The 22,754-nt window shown below is 44.0% G+C and overlaps 1 protein-coding gene across 1 annotated transcript in view; it reads left to right on the top strand.

Moving 5' to 3' along the window:
- The first annotated feature begins 67 nt into the window (after window positions 1-67).
- Window positions 68-22,754, top strand: part of CENPK (centromere protein K) — a 42,144-nt gene continuing 19,457 nt past the window's right edge. Inside the window, exons 1-4 of the mRNA XM_018569243.1 lie at window positions 68-124; window positions 3,479-3,505; window positions 13,263-13,400; window positions 20,206-20,262. Coding sequence (XP_018424745.1) covers window positions 122-124; window positions 3,479-3,505; window positions 13,263-13,400; window positions 20,206-20,262 — 225 coding nt within the window. The 5' untranslated portion in view covers window positions 68-121. The remainder of the gene's footprint in view (window positions 125-3,478; window positions 3,506-13,262; window positions 13,401-20,205; window positions 20,263-22,754) is intronic.

A 22,754-nucleotide genomic window follows, 5' to 3' on the forward strand; every position in this document is an offset into this window, starting at 1 on the left:
GTCAGGACCAATCAGAGGCGGGTGCGCGCTTCTCGTCTAGCGCTGGGAAGAGAGCCTGCAGTACGTCAACTTACTGAATGCGAGGGATCGCCGAGCCGGGACCTAGGCACCTCTAGTTACCATGGTAACGACCTGTTGTGTTAGGGGAGAAGTAGAGCAGTTACCCAGAGCAACCACTCATGTTTTTTTAAAGCTGGATTGGTTGTTGAACACTTATCTAACTTTTGGTCCGTGTTTTGTCCATGAGCTTCACAGAGTGTTGGTAGCTGACCTCCAGGCTGGGTCATTCTCTGACCCCGAACGCAGACAGATTGCATCCAGGACCAGTTATCTGTCCCCAGCTGTTAGTTGCCCCTGGATGTGCAGGGACATGCGGACAGAGGTGGCTCTGATCAGCCTGGCAGTGCATTGTACAGGCTTCCCGGCCCCAACTGTCCGCATACACCTGAGATCTCAGCCGCAGGGATCCGCTGTCTGGTCCTAATTACACGTGTGAATGAGACTGAAGTAAATATTTTGCTTAGGATAGAGTATGGCATGATTAACCCCTTACCACTGGCCCTTTAAGGCAGGGGTAGGCAAACTCTGACCCTCCTATGTTGCAACTACAAGTCCCATGATGCATTGCAATACTCTGACAGCCATAAGTATGATTTACAGAGACAAAAGCATGATGGGATTTGTAGTCTCACCAGAGTTGGAGGGCCAGAGTTTGCCTAACTCTGCTCTAAGGAGTTCTTAACGCCTAGAGGTGTTTCTTGTGATTCCAGTGTGATCACTCTGATTGGCTGGTACAGGGATCATGTGATCTGGAGCCTGTCCTACCAGCTCCTGATTGTAAACAGTGAGTTGGAGCCGTTCTTTCAAAGATTGTGACTACGTTAGAATGTGTGGCCGGTCATGTGGACACATTTTAACGTAAACCCGCCGAGTTTTACATTAGTGGAATGTTTGACCGCCCATTAGGTCAAACATTCCAACGCTTTGTCAGCTGTTCCAGGGCAGATTGGCATTGCATGTGCAGGGCAACTGATCTGCCCTGGAACAGCTGATCGGTCCTCAAATGTGCGGTAGAATGTTAGATCGCACTCACAAAGTCAGATAGAAGTGACATTTGAGGACCGATCAGCTGTTCCAGGGCAGATCAGTTCTCCCGCACATGCGATCTGCCCTGGAACAGCTGACAAAGTGTTGGAATGTTTGACCTAATGGGCGGTCACACATTTCACTTCTGAAAAACTGGGTGTGATTACGTTAAAATGTGTGACCTCATGATCGGTCACACATTTCAACGTACAGTAGTCGCAAACTTTGATAGAACAGGAGCTGTCTGTGACAGCGCAGTACCACTGCTGGGGGCCACGAGTACATGTTTGCAGTGGCACAGTATTGATATATGCCGGCAGCAACAGGTCACTGTCAGATTTGGGTTTTTGTTCGGCAATGTGAGTCCTGTTGGGGAAATTTTCAGGACCAGATTTTCCAGTCCCGCAGTCAACCATTTTGTCACGCCAGGTCTCGTGGGACCCGCCTAAAAATAATTCTACACTCAGCTCACAGTAACTTAGCTTGTTGAGTAAGTTGTAGAACGTTTTCAATAAAGAATAAGGGCCGCGGTGTACCCAGAGTATCTGACCCCCAGGGCAGGTCATTGTGTAACACCATCTGCTGTACACAACAAAAAGGTTTTCAGTGTTAACCGTGAAACAAATAATGGTTTGATGAAAAGAAATGCAGACATAAAAAATTGTGGTGCCCCCCTAAGATTAGTGGTTTGTGTAGAGGTGACCCCCACATTGGAGGTCAGTGGGAATTGCCCCCATTTTTATTATTATACAGGTTTTATATAGCACCAACTGTTTGTGCAGTGCCTTGCAAACGCATAGAGGAGGTGGAATAGGGTTCCCTGAAAAGGTAAGTTTTCCGAATCACTGGTGGTCAGTGGCAATTTGGCCCTTACATTGGTGGTCAGTGGAAATTTGGCCCTTACATTGGTGGTCAGTGGAAATTTGGCCCTTACATTGGTGGTCAGAGGAAAATTACCCCCTTACATTGGTGGTCAGTGGATATTTGGCCCTTACATTGGTGGTCAGAGGAAAATTGCCCCCCTTCATTGGAGGTCAGTGAAAATTTGGCCCTTACATTGGTGGTCAGAGGAAAATTGCCCCCCTTCATTGGAGGTCAGTGAAAATTTGGCCCTTACATTGGTGGTCAGAGGAAAATTGCCCCCCTTACATTGAAAGTCAGTGGAAATTTGGCCCTTACATTGGTGGTCAGTGGAAATTTGATCCTTACATTGGTGGCCAGTGGAAATTTGATCCTTACATTGGTGGCCAGTGGAAATTTGACCCTTACATTGGTGGTCAGTGAAAATTTGGCCCTTACATTGGAAGTCTGTAGAAATGTGTCCCTTACATTGGTGGTCAGAGGAAAATTGCCCCCTTGCTGTAGAGGTCAGTGGAAATTTGGCCCTTACATTGGTGGTCAGTGGAAATTTGATCCTTACATTGGTGGCCAGTGGAAATTTGATCCTTACATTGGTGGCCAGTGGAAATTTGACCCTTACATTGGTGGTCAGTGAAAATTTGGCCCTTACATTGGAAGTCTGTAGAAATGTGTCCCTTACATTGGTGGTCAGAGGAAAATTGCCCCCTTGCTGTAGAGGTCAGTGGAAATTTGGCCCTTACATTGGTGGTCAGAGGAAAATTACCCCCTTACATTGGTGGTCAGTGGATATTTGGCCCTTACATTGGTGGTCAGAGGAAAATTGCCCCCCTTCATTGGAGGTCAGTGGATATTTGGCCCTTACATTGGTGGTCAGTGGAAAATTGACCCTTACATTGGTGTTCAGTGAATATTTGGCCCTTACATTGGAAGTCAGTAGAAATTTGGCCCTTACTTCTGGTGGTCAGAGGAAAATGTTCCCCTTGCATTGGAGGTCAGTGGAAATTTGGCCCTTACATTGGAGGTCAGTAAACATTTGCCAGTTACATGGGTGATCATTGGAAATTTGTCATGGCTGCTAACCCACCCTCCCCCTCCACATATGTATACTTACCTAGATCTGACAGCCATGACCTATCCTTTATCTTCTTTGCATATCCCATGTCACAATAGGTGCATATATAAAAACATGACGCCTCAGCTTTTCCCGTAGAAAGCAAGTTTGGCCACGATGACCCCAAAGCCTTCCTCTTGGTCCTTTAATATGATTGACCGGTGAGGATTGAGGCCAAGCTTGGCTTTTACAGAAACGGAAGATTTCTTTGTAAATAACGATATTTTTCCTGCACTCTACACTGCATGTAACCTCTGCTTATGTGTCTTCTTACCACATGGCTGGTTTGTACCAGGTTTACAATAAGAAAATTGAATATCATCCTTTAGCATGTGTGGTCACAGTCATCTAGATTTAGAGTAGACATCATGGCAGCAGTCTTGGGTTTTTCTCCTGACAATTTCTTGTTTTTCTTTTCAGGATAACCTGGATGCACTTCTCAAAGAGGTAGGTGAATTCATTAGTATGGAAATTGTATCATCGCCTTACAAAACCACTTCTATAACCATGTATTAGGGATGTCCCGATACCACTTTTTCAAGAACAAGTACTGTCCCTCCTGTACTTGCCGATACCAATTACCGATACTTTTTCTTAAAGAGATATGTGACATTTTTTTCTAAAACAATACAGACTAATGCTTTTAGGGCAGTTTCTCACCAGTGCTGCGTGCATTGGAGGCGACAGGTTCTCTTTAAGGTGACATTAGGGGTCTTTTAGACCTAGTGTCACCTTTCTACTTCACTGAATGTAAATACAGCAGGCAGTGGCTGGGAGCAATAGCCAGCCTGCTATTGAATATTTTAAATTGCAATAGCCAATAGCAGGCTGGCTATTGTACCCGCCCACTGCCTGCTGTCAATCAGCAAAGGAAGTAACGGAAGACAAAGTTCTCAATCAGGTCCTCTCTGCTGATTGACAACAGGCAATGAGCAGGTACAATAGCCAGCCTGCTATTGCAATTTAAAATATCCAATAGCAGGCTGGCTATTGTTACAAGTGTCCATTCCTTTTCCACTTGATGAAACTGTTTGCTTTTGGTGATGTATCTCAGTGACAGATGTCGGTGCTCCTTATGTGATAAATTTATAAAATCTGCACTTATGGGCGCTGCACACTCATTACTGTAAAGCTGCTCCTTATGTGTTTAATAATAATGCCCTCACGAGACGTACACAGAAGTTTTCCCTCTCAATGAAAGAAGAGAAGGTCTGTTCTGTGTGAAAACAAGATTTACAGCTTCTCTCCTCCCCCGTGAGCACACTGAACGGACATTCTTTTCTTTCATTGAGAGTGACAACTGGTGTGTAGGTCGGGTGATTGCATTACACATAAGGAGCACGGACATCTCACACTTTGTGATATATTACCAAAAGCAAACAGTTTTACCAAGTTGAAAAGGAGGGGACACGGAGGAGCAGCAGCTAATGTACAGAGGGGAGGGGGGCAACAGGGGATTTCACAGCCATAGTCTCTTCTCCCATCTCATGCTGGCTACAGCGGTCTGTGAAAGGGACACCGAGCTCTGCAGCCAGCACCAGCACCAGCAGGGAGAAAAGACTGTCCACACATAACCCTTCCCGCCCGCCATGCTGTCACACTTCCGTCCGGAGAGGTCAGAGCGCAGAGGGAGCCTGCGTTTGGTGGAGAGGTATTCCGGGGGAGGGGCTATGCGGGTCAATGGCCGAAGCTAGTTAAAAAAAAATTAAAGGGCCGGTATCTGGTCTATGCATCGGGGCATTTTCAGGAGTACAAGTACTTCTGAAAATGCCCTCTATCGGCCCCGATACCGGTACTAGCATCGGTATCGGGACATCCCTACCATGTATAGATCTTCTAATATTATCTGCGCTATGCTACATATGATGAACAGCTGAGTTGCTGCAGTCACTGATCAGCTGACAGTTTTACCCCCAGCTCCATCAGTTTCCAGATCAAAGTTTGCTGAGCCGGGTAATGCCGATAGGACCACCCACAAATTGAACTTCTGGTTGATTCACCAGGAAACAGCCGACATTCAATCCAATGTATGGCCAGCTTTAACATACTGGTTAAACAGAAGGAAATGGGCCTGATAACAACAGATGGAGTAAATGCCTTTTCCTTTTACAAAGCACTGACTTGCTTTGGACATGGTTATGAGATAATACACTGCTCAAGAAAATTAAAGGAACACTTTTTAATCAGAGTATAGCATCAAGTCAGTGAAACTCCTGGGATATTGATCAGGTCAGTTAAGTAGCAGAGGGGGTTGTTATTCAGTAGAATTAACAACTGGTGCACTAGATGGGCAAAAATGAGACAACCTCCAAAACAGGAATGGTTTTACAGGTGGAGGCCACTGACATTTTTTTTCCTTACTCATCTTTTCTGACTGTTTTTCACTAGTTTTGTATTTGGCTAGAGTCAGTGTCACTACTGGTAGCATGAGGCGATACCTGGACCCTATAGAGGTTGCACAGGCATGCTTCTCCAGGATGGCACATCAATGCGTGCCATTGCCAGAAGGTTTGCTGTATCTCCCAGCACAGTCTCAAGAGCATGGAGGATATTCCAGGACACAGGCAGTTACTCTAGGAGAGCTGGACAGGGCCGTAGAAGGTCCTTAACCCATCAGCAGGACCGGTATCTGCTCCTTTGAGCAAGGAGGAACAGGATGAGCACTGCCAGAGCCCTACAAAATGACCTCCAGCAGGACACTGGTGTGAATGCCTCTGTCCAAACAATCCGAAACAGGCTTCATGAGGGTGGCCTGAGGGCCCAACATCCTCTAGTGGGCCCTATGCTCACTGCCCGGCACTGTGGAGGTCGATTGGCATTTGCCATTGAACACCAGAATTGGTCTGCCACTAGCGCCCTGTGCTTTTCACAGATGTGAGCAGGTTTATCCCGAGCACATGTGACAGACGTGAAAGGGTCTGGAGAAGCCATGGAGAACGTTATGCTCCCTGTAACATCGTTCAGCATGACCGGTTTGGTGGTGGATCAGTGAGGCATAGCCATGGAGGGACGCACGGACCTCTACAGGCTAGACAATGGCACCCTGACTGCCATTAGGTATTGGGATGAAATCCTTGGACCCATTGTCAGACCCTACGCTGGTGCAGTGGGTCCTGGGTTCCTCCTGGTGCACGACAAAAAGCACATAAGAATAGTACGGACAGCGCTCTCGGATTGGGCCGTGGGAATGGGATACTGTCGCTCTGCCTCGCTTGCAGCCCTGGGAGACAGGAGGAGTGCCTGTACTTGTGGAACCAAAAGACAAACGTAAGGGCGCAAGGCTAGAGGGACTATGAAACTAATTGAAACATAGTGAGGGAAGCGAGAGGAGAAGAAACACTTACTTTTAAGTAGGTCTCGGGACCGGATGGATGTAGAACAGTGGAGGAGATCGTGGAGTCCGACGTGTAAATCAGTGAAGGCTGGTGTGTTGCCTCGGGTGGCTCATCTCAGGGAAATGAGAAGAGAGGAGTGGACAGGGGTGCAGGTGATGGCACACACAATGTGTCCGTGTCCCCGCTGAAGCGATGTAGAGTGCCGGTGATGTGAAGACTGACGTCGGGCTGGGCTGCAGCAGCGGGTGGAGGAACTCGAGCTGTGAGATGGACGTGACTGGGCCAGTGCCCGTGCCGTGGTGATGATGTAGGATGGTAAATCGGCCGGGATGATGGTGAGGTGAAGAGGGATCAGGTTGGTAAGGTGGTATGTGAATGCTCGGGAGCAACGCATTTCGAGGATGTTACCTCTTTGTCAAGCTCAATCGGAATGGTGTAACGGCGGCGGGAAACCGACGATTTAAATGTGACAGCTGGGCGGAGTTTGGAGGCGGTAAGCGGCACCGCCGTGAGTGACAGCTGTTCAGTCTCGACGTATGCCCGGGGGTTCCGTGTGTGCCTTACATGTGGGGATAATTCAAAAGACTGTGAATGAGGCATTTATGGGAAGCGAAGAAAAATAGTTAGTTATGAAACTATATAGCTCACACCACCCACCACCAATTAAATACTCTTCACCCCCAATCCCAACGGAACTTACCAGTTCATACCCTCTGTCCCAACACATCTAGTCCCCCACACACCACAGACCGCCAGGGAGCCACCCGAGCGATAAGTACCTCCCCAACCAGCTCCACTCACTCCACTCACCCAACCTCCCAGTCCCCTATCCCCAACCCCACGATTCACAATAATGACAATTTAGTCACAGAGACCCCTACGTCACCACTACCCCATACCCGCCAAGCTGACACCAGGTCTTTTTTAGACATGGGCCACCCACACCCACCCAAACTAAAAAGAAAGTCACCAGAAGAGGCAACAGAACAGGAAAACCTGGTCCAAAAAAGGAAAAACAACAAACTAGAACCTTCTACGATTAAGATCTTCAATTTATCCAGTCACACCCTCAATCCACACGAGATATCACTACTTCAAAAAGGCCTTAATTTTGCCCCTACTACCAAACCCAATCCTTTCACGCTGTTTGTAGACCTCAACAGGTTCATTCGCACACTAACCCTCAAAAGACACTATGGAAATAAAAAACCAAACGCACAAACCATCCCCACTCTTCCTGCGTCCCACAACACATCCAGTAACACTACCCTTACGGATGACATTGACCTTGATACTTTTGAGATCCTGTGCGACCTAGCCGACCCGCACTCGTCTTACCACTTCACCACAGACACTACGTTAGAGGCTGACATCATCCACACTCCCTTCAAACCCAAATCCACTTTCTATCCGTTACATTCTAAGGGTTCATTCATCGACACCTTTTACCACGTCACTTACTCAGATCTTCTCCTGATGTGCAAAAACGCTCAGCATCATCACAACCTTAGCTCCCCGAATTTAGAGCCTTAAAAGAACTCACCTCCAATCACGACCTTATCATCAAACAGGCAGACAAAGGGGGCGGAATCGTAGTCCAAAACCGCACGGACTACCTATCTGAAGCCCATAGGCTCCTAGGCGATCAGTCCACCTACACCCACCTAACGGCAGGCCCACTCAACACCTATAAAACGGAGCTTCTTCAACTCCTTGAAACCGCCTCCAATGAATCCATTCTGACAAAGAAAGAAAGGGCATTTCTTTACCCACCACATCCCCACACCCCGCACTTCTATCACCTCCCGAAAATTCATAAAAATGCCACTGTACCCCCGGGGTGACCCATCATCGCTAGCACTGACAGCCTCACTAGTGGACTATCAGTTTATATCGACCACTTCCTACAACCATTGTTACAAAATTTACCCTCATACATCAAAGATTCTGGCCATCTGATACAAATCCTCTCCAACTATCAATGGCACTCCTCATACACATGGCTTTCCTTAGATGTCACCTCTCTATACACCTCCATACCACATGATGTAGGGTTGAACGCATTGCAATATCATTTATCTTCCCATTCCACTTTACATCATAAACAGGCACAGTTCATTGTGAACTGCACTAAGTTCACACTTGAACATAACTATTTTGCATTCATGGAATCTTTCTACCTACAAATCAGAGGCACAGCTATGGGGGCCAATTACGCCCCCAGCTATGACTCAGATCTTCTCCTGATGTGCAAAAACGCTCAGCATCATCACAACCTTAGCTCCCCGAATTTAGAGCCTTAAAAGAACTCACCTCCAATCACGACCTTATCATCAAACAGGCAGACAAAGGGGGCGGAATCGTAGTCCAAAACCGCACGGACTACCTATCTGAAGCCCATAGGCTCCTAGGCGATCAGTCCACCTACACCCACCTAACGGCAGGCCCACTCAACACCTATAAAACGGAGCTTCTTCAACTCCTTGAAACCGCCTCCAATGAATCCATTCTGACAAAGAAAGAAAGGGCATTTCTTTACCCACCACATCCCCACACCCCGCACTTCTATCACCTCCCGAAAATTCATAAAAATGCCACTGTACCCCCGGGGTGACCCATCATCGCTAGCACTGACAGCCTCACTAGTGGACTATCAGTTTATATCGACCACTTCCTACAACCATTGTTACAAAATTTACCCTCATACATCAAAGATTCTGGCCATCTGATACAAATCCTCTCCAACTATCAATGGCACTCCTCATACACATGGCTTTCCTTAGATGTCACCTCTCTATACACCTCCATACCACATGATGTAGGGTTGAACGCATTGCAATATCATTTATCTTCCCATTCCACTTTACATCATAAACAGGCACAGTTCATTGTGAACTGCACTAAGTTCACACTTGAACATAACTATTTTGCATTCATGGAATCTTTCTACCTACAAATCAGAGGCACAGCTATGGGGGCCAATTACGCCCCCAGCTATGCCAACTTAACTATGGGTTTCTGGGAGAACCATTCCATATGGGCCCACAATCCGTTCGCGTCCCACATCGTCTTCTATGGACGTTACATAGACGATATTGTCATCATTTGGGACGGCCCCACAGAGTCCATACCATCCTTTGTGGCCCACTGTAACCACAATGAACTGGGCCTTTCCTTCACATACGTGGCTGACCCAGTTAAATTAGTCTTCTTAGACCTTGAACTATCCTCCGACGATCCACTATCACCACTAGTAACCACACAAAACCCACTAGCGGCAACTCCTACGTACATTTCCACAGCAGCCATCACCCTAGATGGCTCCAAAACATTCCCAAAAGCCAATTCTGCAGATTAAAACGGAACTGTTCTAAACTAACAGACTTCAACACACAGCAAATTGCTTGCTAAAAAATTCCAAGAAAAAGCCTACCCTGACACACTCATCCACAATGCATACTCAACCTTCATACATCCGCCCACACGAAACATACACGAACGCCCGGAGTCTGAAGCACAAACTAGATTCATCACCACATTTAACCATAACCACAACAAAATACAAAGCATAATCTGTAAGAACTGGCACATTTTAAAGCAAGACCCCAAACTAGGCCCGTTTATCTCCACTAAACCCGCAGTCACTTTTAGAAAAGCCCGTAACCTTAGGAACAAAATAGCACCGAGCAGGATCACGACCATGCACTCTAACAACACATTACACCTGCAGTTTGACAATAGGGTAGGGACACATCAATGCAAAAAACCTCGTTTCCTCACTTGTCAGTTTATTACTCACGGGCAATCATCCTTCACTGACCATTTAGACAATAGCTATTCCATAAAACAATTCATCACTTGCTCACACGACCATGTAGTGTATGGTCTAAAATGCCCGTGCAATTTAATATATATTGGCCGTACCATCCGCCCGTTAAGAAAAAGGATAGGGGACCACAGACGCTTTATTGCAGAAGGCAACTGTGACCACAGTGTCCCCAGACATTTCGCCATCAAACATAGCAAACGCATACAGGATTTACGTGTTTTTGCTATCGAACACATCCCAGACCACTTTTCCCCAGCCGTGCGTTTCCAAAAGTTATGTAGACAAGAAACTTTTTGGATCTACAAACTCAACACTCTCGCTCCAACAGGGTTAAATGAGGAATTGGAAATTGTAACTGTTTTATAATTAATTGAGGCCCACCTAAGGCTCTGGACACACGATCGAATTGGCTCCGCCCCCTTATAGATGTTCGTGTCCATCAGCACAAGCACAGGTCTCTCATAGGCATCTACTATCAGTCCGAGCCGCATGCCTATACAGAAACCTGATCACTCGAGTGCTCTTGCCCCTTTTTCTAATCCCCCTATATATTTTAATTTTCATAATCGACACATATTTTTAAATCCAACAATTTTTAAATTTTAATTATAACTTTTAAAAAAAATGATTTATTCATTTTATATTTTGTGTCATCTAAGCTCCAATTCACCCCCAAATTCTTCACCTTTACACTATGAATACTAAATAGACTTCTCTTTATACAGATTATTCTCAATACAAGCCCCAAACTACGAATCAAGATTTAATAGCCTCTTCTTACATACACATTCATGCATATATCCACACGCAATACCTGGAGCCACAGTCTCAGCACATCACCACGGAACTTTTTAACCCTTTTTATTGAATGCCCTGCTCATCCCCGCTCGACTCAAAAGATCGTTCGTCATACCAAAGACTATCATGTCGCTCTTAATGAATCACTCAGAGTTTCTATGTTCACACTTTAGTTTCATAACTTACTATTGTTCTTCGCTTCCCATAAATACCTCATTCACAGTCTTTTGAATTATCCCCATATGTAAGGCACACACGGAACCCCCAGGCATACGTCGAGACTGAACAGCTGTCACTCACGGCGGTGCCGCTTACCGCCTCCAAACTCCGCCCAGCTGTCACATTTAAATCGTCGGTTTCCCGCCGCCGTTACACCATTCCGATTGAGCTTGACAAAGAGGTAACATCCTCGAAATGCGTTGCTCCCGAGCATTCACATACCACCTTACCAACCTGATCCCTCTTCACCTCACCATCATCCCGGCCGATTTACCATCCTACATCATCACCACGGCACGGGCACTGGCCCAGTCACGTCCATCTCACAGCTCGAGTTCCTCCACCCGCTGCTGCAGCCCAGCCTGACGTCAGTCTTCACATCACCGGCACTCTACATCGCTTCAGCGGGGACACGGACACATTGTGTGTGCCATCACCTGCACCCCTGTCCACTCCTCTCTTCTCATTTCCCTGAGATGAGCCACCCGAGGCAACACACCAGCCTTCACTGATTTACACGTCGGACTCCACGATCTCCTCCACTGTTCTACATCCATCCGGTCCCGAGACCTACTTAAAAGTAAGTGTTTCTTCTCCTCTCGCTTCCCTCACTATGTTTCAATTAGTTTCATAGTCCCTCTAGCCTTGCGCCCTTACGTTTGTCTTTTGGTTCCTGGTGCACGACAATGCTCAGCCTCAAGTGGCGAGAGTATGCAGCCAGTTCCTTGAGGATGAAGGAATTTAAACCACTGAATGGCCCCCACGCTTATCTGACCTGAATCCAATAGAACACCTCTAGGACGTTATGTCTCGGTCCATCCGACGACGCCAGGTTGCACCTCAGTCTGTTCAGGAGCTCAGTGATGCCCTGGTCCAGATCTGGGAGGAGATGCCCCAGGACACCATCCGTCGTCTCATTAGGAGCATGTCCCGACGTTGTCAGGCATCCATACAAGCACGTGGGGGGCCTTACAAACTAATGAGTACCAATTTGAGTTGCTGCAATGGAATTTCAGCACAATGTACTAGCCTGCAGCATCATTTGTTCACTTTGATTTTGGGGTGTCTTTGAATTCAGCTCTCTGTAGGTTGATAATTTTTCACTTCCATCAAACGATGTGGCATCCTTTCGTTCCTAACACATTATCTAGTCCAGTATACAGTAGATATCCAGCATGATATTTTTCCCCATTGAGATCTGATGTGTTTTCAAAGTGTTCCTTTATTTTTTTGAGCAGTGTTTTATCAATGAGTTTGTGTCATCCAGCCTAAGCATTCAACTTAACAGGATACATTTACAAAAATTAAGATCTGTTTTTAATAACACGATTACTGGATTCATGACCCTCTTGCCTCCAGAGCCCCCCATTTAGCTCTTGTTTTTGGTCACCCACGAGAAAAGGATTGTTTTTCTGTTTCCAGAACAAAAGCGCGTAAGAATGCTGCCTGATAGCTCGCACTGGTGTCAGTACAGTATACACTAAGACACATTAATTGAATCATTGTACTGGAATAGGACAGCAAAGTTCCTACTGCATCATTGGGTGTACAGACTTACCCAAAAGTAGCTTTTTCCCTACAGGAGTGGTTGTCATTTTTCCAAATTACAGTGAGGTTATGTGACCTGGTTAAACACAGTATAGAAACCGCCATTGGTGACACGAAAATGATAGTTGCTAAACAGTTTTGCTAGTTTGCTGATTTCAGTACTTTGAGTGAACTCTTTAGATGCATATTTGTTCTGGGTCTGTGACTTGGGAAGTATTGAAGCCATTAGATCAGTATACCAGCCAGGTAAGCAGCATTTTCACGAGGACAGCAACACTAGCCTTCGGGTTTCTTACAGCTCAGTTTTACTGTAATATAGTGTATATTTTAAATGTAAATATTCTATATTGGGAACTCATCCCACGGGACAAAGCTCAACACCTTCTGTATGTTCAGATATTTCCATCTGTCCTCATTTCAGAAATGGGATGTAATTGGCAGATTTAATTCTTCACGGGCCTTTTTTGTCTTCCAGACGGAGCTGCTTGCACGGCACATGTCCACATACCAACATGAGTTACCGCCTGATCTAGATTCTGATACAAAAGTCAGCGAGGAAGCTAAGAATGAGTTGATACAGGAGTGTGAAGACCTATGGACAGACATGAAGCAGGTATGTGTATAATTAGAAGTTGGTACCCCTGAATGTTTAGTATTTTTGAATGTTATTAGCAGTATTACATGAAATAACATTTTTTTACTGGTCTTTTAACCCTTTCGCTGCCACCGCCGTAAGGCATACGGCGGAACAAAAGTGTTCCCGGATGGCCAGCTCAGTATGCCTTACGTCGGTGGCATTTACAGTTCTGCTATAAGCTCATGGTCGCTAAAGCTTATAGCAGAACTGTTCAGTAGACTGTCCCCTTCAAATTAATAGCTGTCCCCTTCAAATTAATAGCTGTCATCAGCGGCTCACATGCCGCTGATTACAGCTATTAGCAAAAATACCAGGCGCCGGCATCTGCAGTCTCTAATCCCTGCCTGGAGGCGCTTCAGGCAGGGAACTGTGTCGGCATGGATCCCCGCTTGTAGGATCTGTGGCATTGGGGATCCGAAGTAAAATCACCGGCAGGGGAGCGAGCAGCCGCTGTCATCCTGTCAATTTTCGGATGACAGCAGCTCTGTGCGTGGCCGAGCGGGGGGGAATCGATAAATATCATTGATATTTATCAATCCTCCTGTGCAGAGCAAACACCGGAGTGATCGTCTGATCACTCCGCTGTTTGTAAATAACTGGGGACACATAGTACTATGTGTCCCCAGTTATGAATGAACAGGGTGTGATTTACATCACAGCCTGTTCATTCAAGAATTTATGAATGGGGAGTAGCACTCACTACAGAGGCTCCTCCCCATTCATAAACTAATGATAGTAAGATATTTTTACTATCATTAGTTTCTGAATTAATGGGAAGCCTCTGTACTGAGTGCTTCCCATTCATTGAGTGCTGAGGCTGCAGAAAAAGAAATTGATGACTCAATTTCTATTTCAAAAGGGAAATGTCAGGGGTCTGTTTAGACCACAGATATTTCACCGTAGCCCCCCCAACAGTAAAACAAAAAACAAACAAAATTATTAAAAAATGTCAAAAAAAATTACATTTAAAAATAAATATAAAAAATGTCAAAAAAAAATTTACATTTTTTTTAAATGTGTAAAAAAAACGAATAGAAAAAAGCACAACCCCCCTCTCCCCCCACATAACATACACAAACTGTGGTGTACGCCATGCACATGCGCTGCAGTGCGTTGTTAGAACGCATCGCAGTGCATGATTTTTTTTCTTTTAAAAAAACAACATTAAATTAACTGTGGCAGCGCATGGCAAAGCTTTGTGACGCATTGCCATGCGTTGTGATACCTTGTGTTGTAATTAAATATACGCATGTATCATTTTATCACAACACAAACGCCAACACCGCGCAAAAACAATTTTTTAACAATAGTCGCTTATTTACAGTTTTGCGTACCTTCATTTTTTACCTTTTCGCAAAAAGGCGCAATTTCAAATTTGCAAATATTTGTTATTTATTAACTCAATACAGTTTTATCTTTTAGATTTAGTCAGGAAATTATTATTTTTTTTGTCCGCTGATACCGATTTTAGTGTGTTTTATCAATTGAATTGTGTATTTTTATCGGTTTAATATTAATTTGAGAAACATTTGCGCAATTATCGCAGGGCCTACAAATTTAGTATCACCATCTTTTTATTCTACCGGGCCTTCGCTTTCAGAAAATATATGGTTTGGGGGATCTTTTACAAACGTTAGCAACGCAGCACTTGAAAATCAAATCAATGGGAAAAATTGCAAAAATGGCGTGGCCAGCTGAATTGAAAAATGTTCCGGAGGGCTTGGCAGCGAAAGGGTTAAAGGAACTACACACTCGCAAAATTTAATATAAAGCAAGCCTAGCAAGAAAATGACATTCTATCTGTATTGCTTGTGTTGCTTTCTCATCTGTGTGTAGAATGTGTAAAAACATTAGCTGTACAGTATAAAAATACGTTTTTGTTGCACACATTTGCAAATATACTAATTTCCATATCAAGGCAATTCTACAAAGTGTCTCTAAACTATCTGAGCTCCCAACCTGAGTACATTGAGAGCACACATAACTTGGTGGTAAGGTCATTCTCATTAAAGGTACAGCAAGAACCAGAACCCAGACTCACTCAAGAAAGCTGAAGACCCCCTCAATAAATGTATGTGCCAAATCCAACAAAGCAAATATGGCCGGCATTGTAGCAAAGGAAAATTCACACGAATATGGAAATAAACTGAACAATACGAACAATTCCTACATGTGCCTAACCACTGGCGGAACTACCAGGGTTGCAGCAGTCGCATGTGGGACCGGACCCTGGCGTTCTGCCACTTGGGGGAGGTGGGATGTGGCAGAACGGAAGAAGAGGACCTGGCCCTGCTAAACGCTGACACTGGAAGCGATTGTGGCTGAGCTACCACCAAATTGCTTCCAGGGGCGAGTGTAGTGCTCCCCCACACCCACTGAACACACCCCCCTTTCTTCCCCGACTCCGCTGCCCCTCCTGTGGGTCTGGGACCAGCATCACGAGTGTTGGTGGGATGCGGGGAAGGAGACTGGGGAACATGCGTTTGCTGATCTCCTTCCCGCTAAATGGGGGTGGAAGCAATCCTGATTGCACCACTTCTGGTCCCTCAGCTGTCATTCCCCAACTGTAGAAGCTATTGGAGGGGCTCTTTGTGGTTTCTTGCACCCGGGCCCTGAAGTTTCTAGTTACGCCTCTGCTCCTAACAGTAGCTTGACAAATCTTAAGGAAGGCAAGCGTACACTAATGCACATATTCATAGCACACATATCCTTGTTCTTTCTACTAAACTCATATTTGCTTGATCAATCAGAAGCAATCAACTAAATTCTGCCACTCGATTGAGAGCTCACTAGATCGATCCAGTAGATGATCTTTGGTTTGTAATTTTTATTCAGCTCAATCAGTTTTAATTGCATTAAAAGATCAATTTGTTTGAACATATCAATACATGTGGTGCCAGTGCCACCATTATGCCGATCTGGCCCTGCTGATTTGCATATGTCTGAAATCCTCTGAGGTTGCATGGAAAGGAGGGATCAAAATCCTTTTCTCTCAAATACCCTAGAGGACCATAAAAAGCCAGCCAAACTGCTCGTCAATCTGTCACCTCTTAAGCAATTGTAAAGGGGGCCTCAACTGCAACCCTTGACATCACCAAAGGGCCGCACATAATTTTCAGTATACGTAATGCTACAGAAGACTGTAGACATACCTGAGGAGGTGGTCACAGACTGCTGATATGCTACAGGAGTGCAAGACAAGACACAGAGAGCGCCTCCATCGCATAAAAACTTTTTAATAAACAAATACAAAAATGGTATAAAGGTACTCACAAAGGACGAATAAAAACAGGCATAAAAGGGTCAGAACGAAAGGTGCATATCCACCGGCTGTTCGTCTTCCCTGGTAGTGAAGTGGTTTACGCGTTTCAGAGGTCACGCCTCCTTCCTCAGAATACTCCCAATTGGTTCTGAGGAAGGAGCCGTGACCTCTGAAACGCGCAAACCACTTCACTACCAGGTAAGACGAACAGCCGGTGGATATGCACCATTTCGTTCTGACCCTTTTATGCCTGTTTTTATTCGTCCTTTTGTGAGTACCTTTTATACCATTTGTTTTTATTCGTTTATTAAAAAGTTTTTATGCGATGGAGGCGCTCTCTGTGTCTTGTCTTGCAGTGCTGAGGTTGTTCTGAACCTGGTGAGAGCCGCCCCGTTATCGCCCTGCACTCCTGAACATCATTAATTAATACTCTCTTGAATCAAAATCTGCTGGCGCGGTGTTTGATTCTGTATGCTACAGGAGTGGTTGAAGACTGGATACATGCTGCAAAACACAGACAGACTGCTAGAGATCACTGCTGCTACAGTCCCTTCACAAATCAATGCTCCCATTGCTAAATGCTGGAGTCCATTAAAGTGACATTAAACAGAGGGAATCCCTGCAGGGAGTGGTGACTGATGGTCACGGCTCTCTGCAGGGAGATGATCGAGAAGTGAGCGAACGATGGTATGTGTTTGCTCTCTTTCCGATCTATTGAGCCGGCAGTTGACAGTTTCATTGTCACACGTTGGCTCCAACTATGAGGATGAGTGATTTTTCACTCAACTCCTAGTTCTCCTTTAAAATGAATGGTGGCTTGGATCCACAACTGTGAGCAGATTGTCTTTATCCTATTCCTAACTTCATGGAAATGTAAAGTCAGGGTTTTCCACGATTTAGCAATGACCTGCTTGGTGGCTGTAAAATATATGGTAAGAGCTTAGATTGACGGGACTTAATGCCATCGGGTCTTTTAAGTAAGGCCTTGCACGGATCCAGGGTAATTGGATAAATCAAAATGATAGCTATGTTTGTATACTTTGGACCACAGTGCATTACAACCGGATACCAAAATGTGCATGTTTGTACCAGGATCCAAACAGTCATGGAAGCATGCTTGAAAATGACCAGAACAGAATTTGATGAGTCTTGCAAGGGACTGAATACCATAAGGAAATGTGTTTAGAAATGTGTTTAGAATTGTTTTCTAGTCCAGGAACATTTTGGGAGCAGGATTTGGTGGCAGACAATATCTTCGTCCATGTGTCCTTGCTCAAGGTACAGCCAAGCTCAGCCTCCTATTTCCCAACATATGCTGGGAGTAACGATGGGCAGGGGTTGAGAAGTGTATTTAAGAAAGAAATGAAGCTAGGGCTGCAGATGGCCTCAGCATTTGAGCTCAAATTGATGGAGATTCTTGAACGAAAACCACATGCGCTGTAAGAATTTCAAACTTTTACTGATGTATGGCCAGCTTACCTTTTTGTACCTTTGCATTTGCTTTTAGGACTCTGTAAGTGAGGTCATTGGGTTATCATTTTTCTTCTGTCATTCGAATTCCAACATGGCAAAAGCAATGTTTATGTCTCTATTATCTTCTTCAGTGGTTATGAAAATTCTAAGTTCTGATCTTCTATCATAGTTACTTTAGAAATCCACAAATGTGGACAGTTATAAAAACATGCAAACGGTTATAAAATAAAAATCACCTGCCTTGATTGGACTGTAAAGTTGTCATCACATTGGGAGTCTGCCTGATGTTTTATAACGGCCTTGGCTCTGGTATACTATTTATTTCCATCCAACTTTTCTCACGGAAAGATGTGTTTTTTTATTTCTAGAAAAAAAGCCTGTGTGCCAGATATAATAAAAATGATGTAATGTAATAAAATGTAAAGTCTTCTTACCTGAATGTCAACCATGCAATTCTGGTTGGATGACCATTATAATAGAATTTCCCTGATTTTATTAAATCATCAGATGCACTAAAAAATAATGACGTAAATGGAAAAGGTTATTAGGATTGCAGGTTCATACAGACGGATGTGGCAGCATGTTTCACCATGCTGTGACTAGACAGTTGTGCAATTAATAGATGGCTAGTGGAGGCATATTATGGCATGTGCAATAAAGGGGGTCAGTCTATCCCTTACTGTTAGGTGACACAAATGGCTTAAAGAGACACTGTTAGTCTGCTAACTGAAGGTAAAGTGACATTGTCTGCACATAGTCCACCCACCAACTCATGTATACTTAACTAGTCATGCTTCCCATCTAAGTTCTTCTGTTTTGAGCTTTAGGACATCATACTCCTTCCCAAGTAACAGCGTTCGTGCCTGGTTGTTGGCTGCTCAGACCCGAGTATTGTTACATAGAGGAGGTTACGTACCCCCTCATACCTGAAAATTGCGCTCCATTGTCATCATCCATCGAGATCTCAGATAATCTGGGGAATTAGGGGGGGGGGAGTGTCGCTGTGTAAGTTTACATTCCTGGGAAGGTGGGCTATGTGTAGAATGAGCAGAATAACACTGCCTTTTTAAACCAGGACAAATTAATATGGAATTCAGGAACCAGCCTACCCACCTTGGGAGCCAGCAGGATTTTTTAGGAGCAAGCTCCATTGACAACGACTAGAAAAAAACCTCAGAAGTTTGCACCAGCTTTAATTTTTAAGCATCATTGGCTACCTGCCTCCTGGAACTCCAGTGGTGTGGCATTTAGTAATTCTACCTATACCATTGTTGAATCTTTCTCCTGCTGTTTTCTGAATAGTATAAAAAAAAAAAAAAAAACACCCAACAGGGCGGGTGTGATCTCATGTAGAGATATTGTCAGTGGAGTCCTAGTGAAGTATAAGGTTTAATTGAATGACACAATCTAATCCTATTCGCTCAAGTTGCCATTATCTGTTCCCAGGGGACTTTCCATTTCAACATGGCTTTTTATTAAAATGGCAGCAGAGGCTAGTACTGATATAAAGCAGTCAGGTCCCATGTTTTTCTTCTAGGTGCATAATCAAACCCATAGTTTGATTGGTTAATATAGGCTGTAGCCCTCTATTCACTTCTTTTCCATTATGATGCTTCATATAGTTCATGGTCTCCTTAGGAAAGATCTCCCATCTAGACAAAACCCTTCTATAGCTTCTAATGGCAGAGCTGTTAGGTAATGTAAATATTGCTTTGTTTTTGAAGTGAAGAGGATTGGTATGATGTAGGGTGAGAAACTGCCGTGGTTTGACTGTGCCATGCTTTGATAGTATAAATAATTGGCTGCTATATTCTTCTTCTGCCCACAAAAAAAATGAGTGGTTTTTTTTTCCTTACCTAAATCGGGCCACTTCTATGACATGTTTAGGAAGGCTGGGGATGCAGAGCGTGTAAACAAGAAGTATTTTTTCATAGGAAGGGCCTTTTTTTTTTTTACTAACAGTGCATTCGGGTGTGTTGCTATGTTGAGGTACAAATGATGCTTTGCCTGAGTATTTCCTTAATTCTCCTGTTTTTTCATACACAGTGCCAGAACAAGCTCATGGTTCTAGATGCAGAAAAATTACCAGAGTCAGATGTGCAGGTGAGACAACTACTCCCAAGAGTTTTGTACATGAGGTTTATTTCTCAATTCCTTTGGATGAACTGAAGTTGTGAATGACCCCTTCCTTCATTTTCGCATTCAGAAATGGCTGGCGTTACAGTTTTATGTAATCGATAACACAAAATCACCTGCACTCCATACAACGTACAGACCTTGAGTAAGAGGTTGGTGCTTGAAGTGACAACACGGATGGTGCCGTGTCAGATACAGTCCATAATAGAAGTCACCAGCACTCAATGATATGTGCAAGAAGTAAAGCACTTTTTATTCAATCGTCACATGCGTCAAACAGCCAACGTTTTGGGTTTCTTCTGGGCGACATAGTGACCTGGTGCTGGTGACTTCTGTTATGGACAGTTTTATGTAAAACATATAATATACAGTATGTAATAAACATTTCTTGTTTCTTATTCCTTTGTTGCATTTACAAATATATACAACACAATCCATGCTCCTATCTTACATAAAGCAGCTGTGCTCAGTGAAATGACATCCACCTGACCCAACCCAATAATTTTAATGTGCACTGTGGTCATAAATAAAACAAACGATATAATTAAATACAAAGTGAGAATAAATGTCCTTAACTGTTTCAATAGTCCCAATAATTAAATATTTCACAGTTATCAATGTTCAATCATATTCTCAGTGCTTTGCAATGACAAAAGTGTTCAACCCTCCACAAATGTGCTCAAAAGTTACGCATGCATCCATCAAATTGTCCCTCAATGGATAGAAGATAGTAAGTCCTCCGCACTCCTTACAGCATACCCGGCCAAATAGCAACGGTGGTGCTCGCAGTGATACTCACGGATGGCGCCGTGCACAACAACAGTGAAAAGCAGGAATCACCAGCACTCGATAAATGGTGTTCAAATAATAAACGTCCATTTATTTCGACAAGTTGTCACAAACGAAAATACCAACGTTTCGGGGCCGCACTGGGTCCCTTCATCAGGGTGATAATGTGACCTATGGGTCACCTAATGCTGTGGGCCATTAAAACTAATGATCAATATGCAATTAATGTCATTAATCCACATATGGTATACTGTCTCTCTGCATCACACCTCCATCTAGGAGCTCTCTCAGTTGGACATCGATGTAAAATCACAACCAACCATCTGATCAAACAATAAGAATTGAACTCAGTGAGATGCTACTATAGCACCACAATAATACGCTCAATGAAATCAAAAAGAGCAAACAGTGTCTTCAGTGCAGCATGTACTCTAATAATAAAATTCAACTTGTGATGACCTTCACACTTGTGCCCCCCCCACCCTGAAATTAATAGACTCACCAGATATAAGAGACCCCTACAGTTAATGGTCAAATAACGCTTGATGGGATCAGTTCACAACTTTCCTCTCTGATGGACTTTCTCTTACCGATTTTCCGTTCAGAAAATCCCACAAGTCTGTGGCACTTTCAGGTATTTGTTACCTCACAGATAGATTCCAGTATTCCCTCCATAAATGCCTTCATCTTGCTTTTTTACTAGAAGACCAACACCATCCATGTTCAGGCATCATACAAAATTAGCCCATACTTCCTGGACTAAGATGCCGTCATCTGATTCTTGTAGTAAAGCCAAGGAAACTGAACCAGAAGTAGAATTTAACATACTTTTACTATACAAAAATGCCACAAGCACAAACTACTTTGTTACAGGTAAAACAATATAAATCATACAGGCTGCTACAATTATGCATATACTGTATATATACACACACATGCACCCACTAATCTATCCTTTCTAGCACATACAATGGTTTTATGCAATGGGATACACTAAGGTCACTTAGTCTAGTTGTAGAACAAGACTTTGTGGCCATTAAGTGTTCTCAGGAAAATGGCTTCTAGTCGTGGCTTAGTGTTGTCCTTCTCTTCCAGTAAAGTCTTCTGGTCAGAGTAGTTCCTCAGTGAAGGGCTCCCATGGCTTCTGCCTGTTCAGCTTTCATCCTATTTGGCCACATTCACTCACATGGTGAATCTATGATTGGTCCAAAGAACACAATCATATCTTTCTCATGACAGTGATTGGATGGCACAATAGTGATTGCCATAAATTAATGTTCGGCTCTATTCTGTCTTAAATAAATATGATCTTCCAGAGTCAACCACAGCCCCGACATTCCCAAAATCACCATGTGCGTGCACAGTTTTTAGCATATCAAAGCAACGATTGATCTCAGGAAGACAACACTGATCATAGCAAAGATCCTAATCAAACCTACTGAAGACAAAAGGGATCTTATCCATAAGGCATGACAACTGACTTTAGCATAGCAACGCTGACTCTTTTATTTATACTCTTCCCAGAGAAGATGCTACCTTTTTGCAATTGCATTACCGCCTAGGTGGCATACACATCCTGTTTAACTAGCTGTCTCTACATTGACCTCTACTGTGTGAGGTACAGTTTATGTTTTTCTGAAAAATATAATTCAAAAACAATTATATATATA

The sequence above is a fragment of the Nanorana parkeri genome, unplaced genomic scaffold (assembly GCF_000935625.1).
Source record: "Nanorana parkeri isolate BGI_ZX_2015 unplaced genomic scaffold, ASM93562v1 scaffold34, whole genome shotgun sequence".
NCBI lineage: Eukaryota > Metazoa > Chordata > Amphibia > Anura > Dicroglossidae > Nanorana > Nanorana parkeri.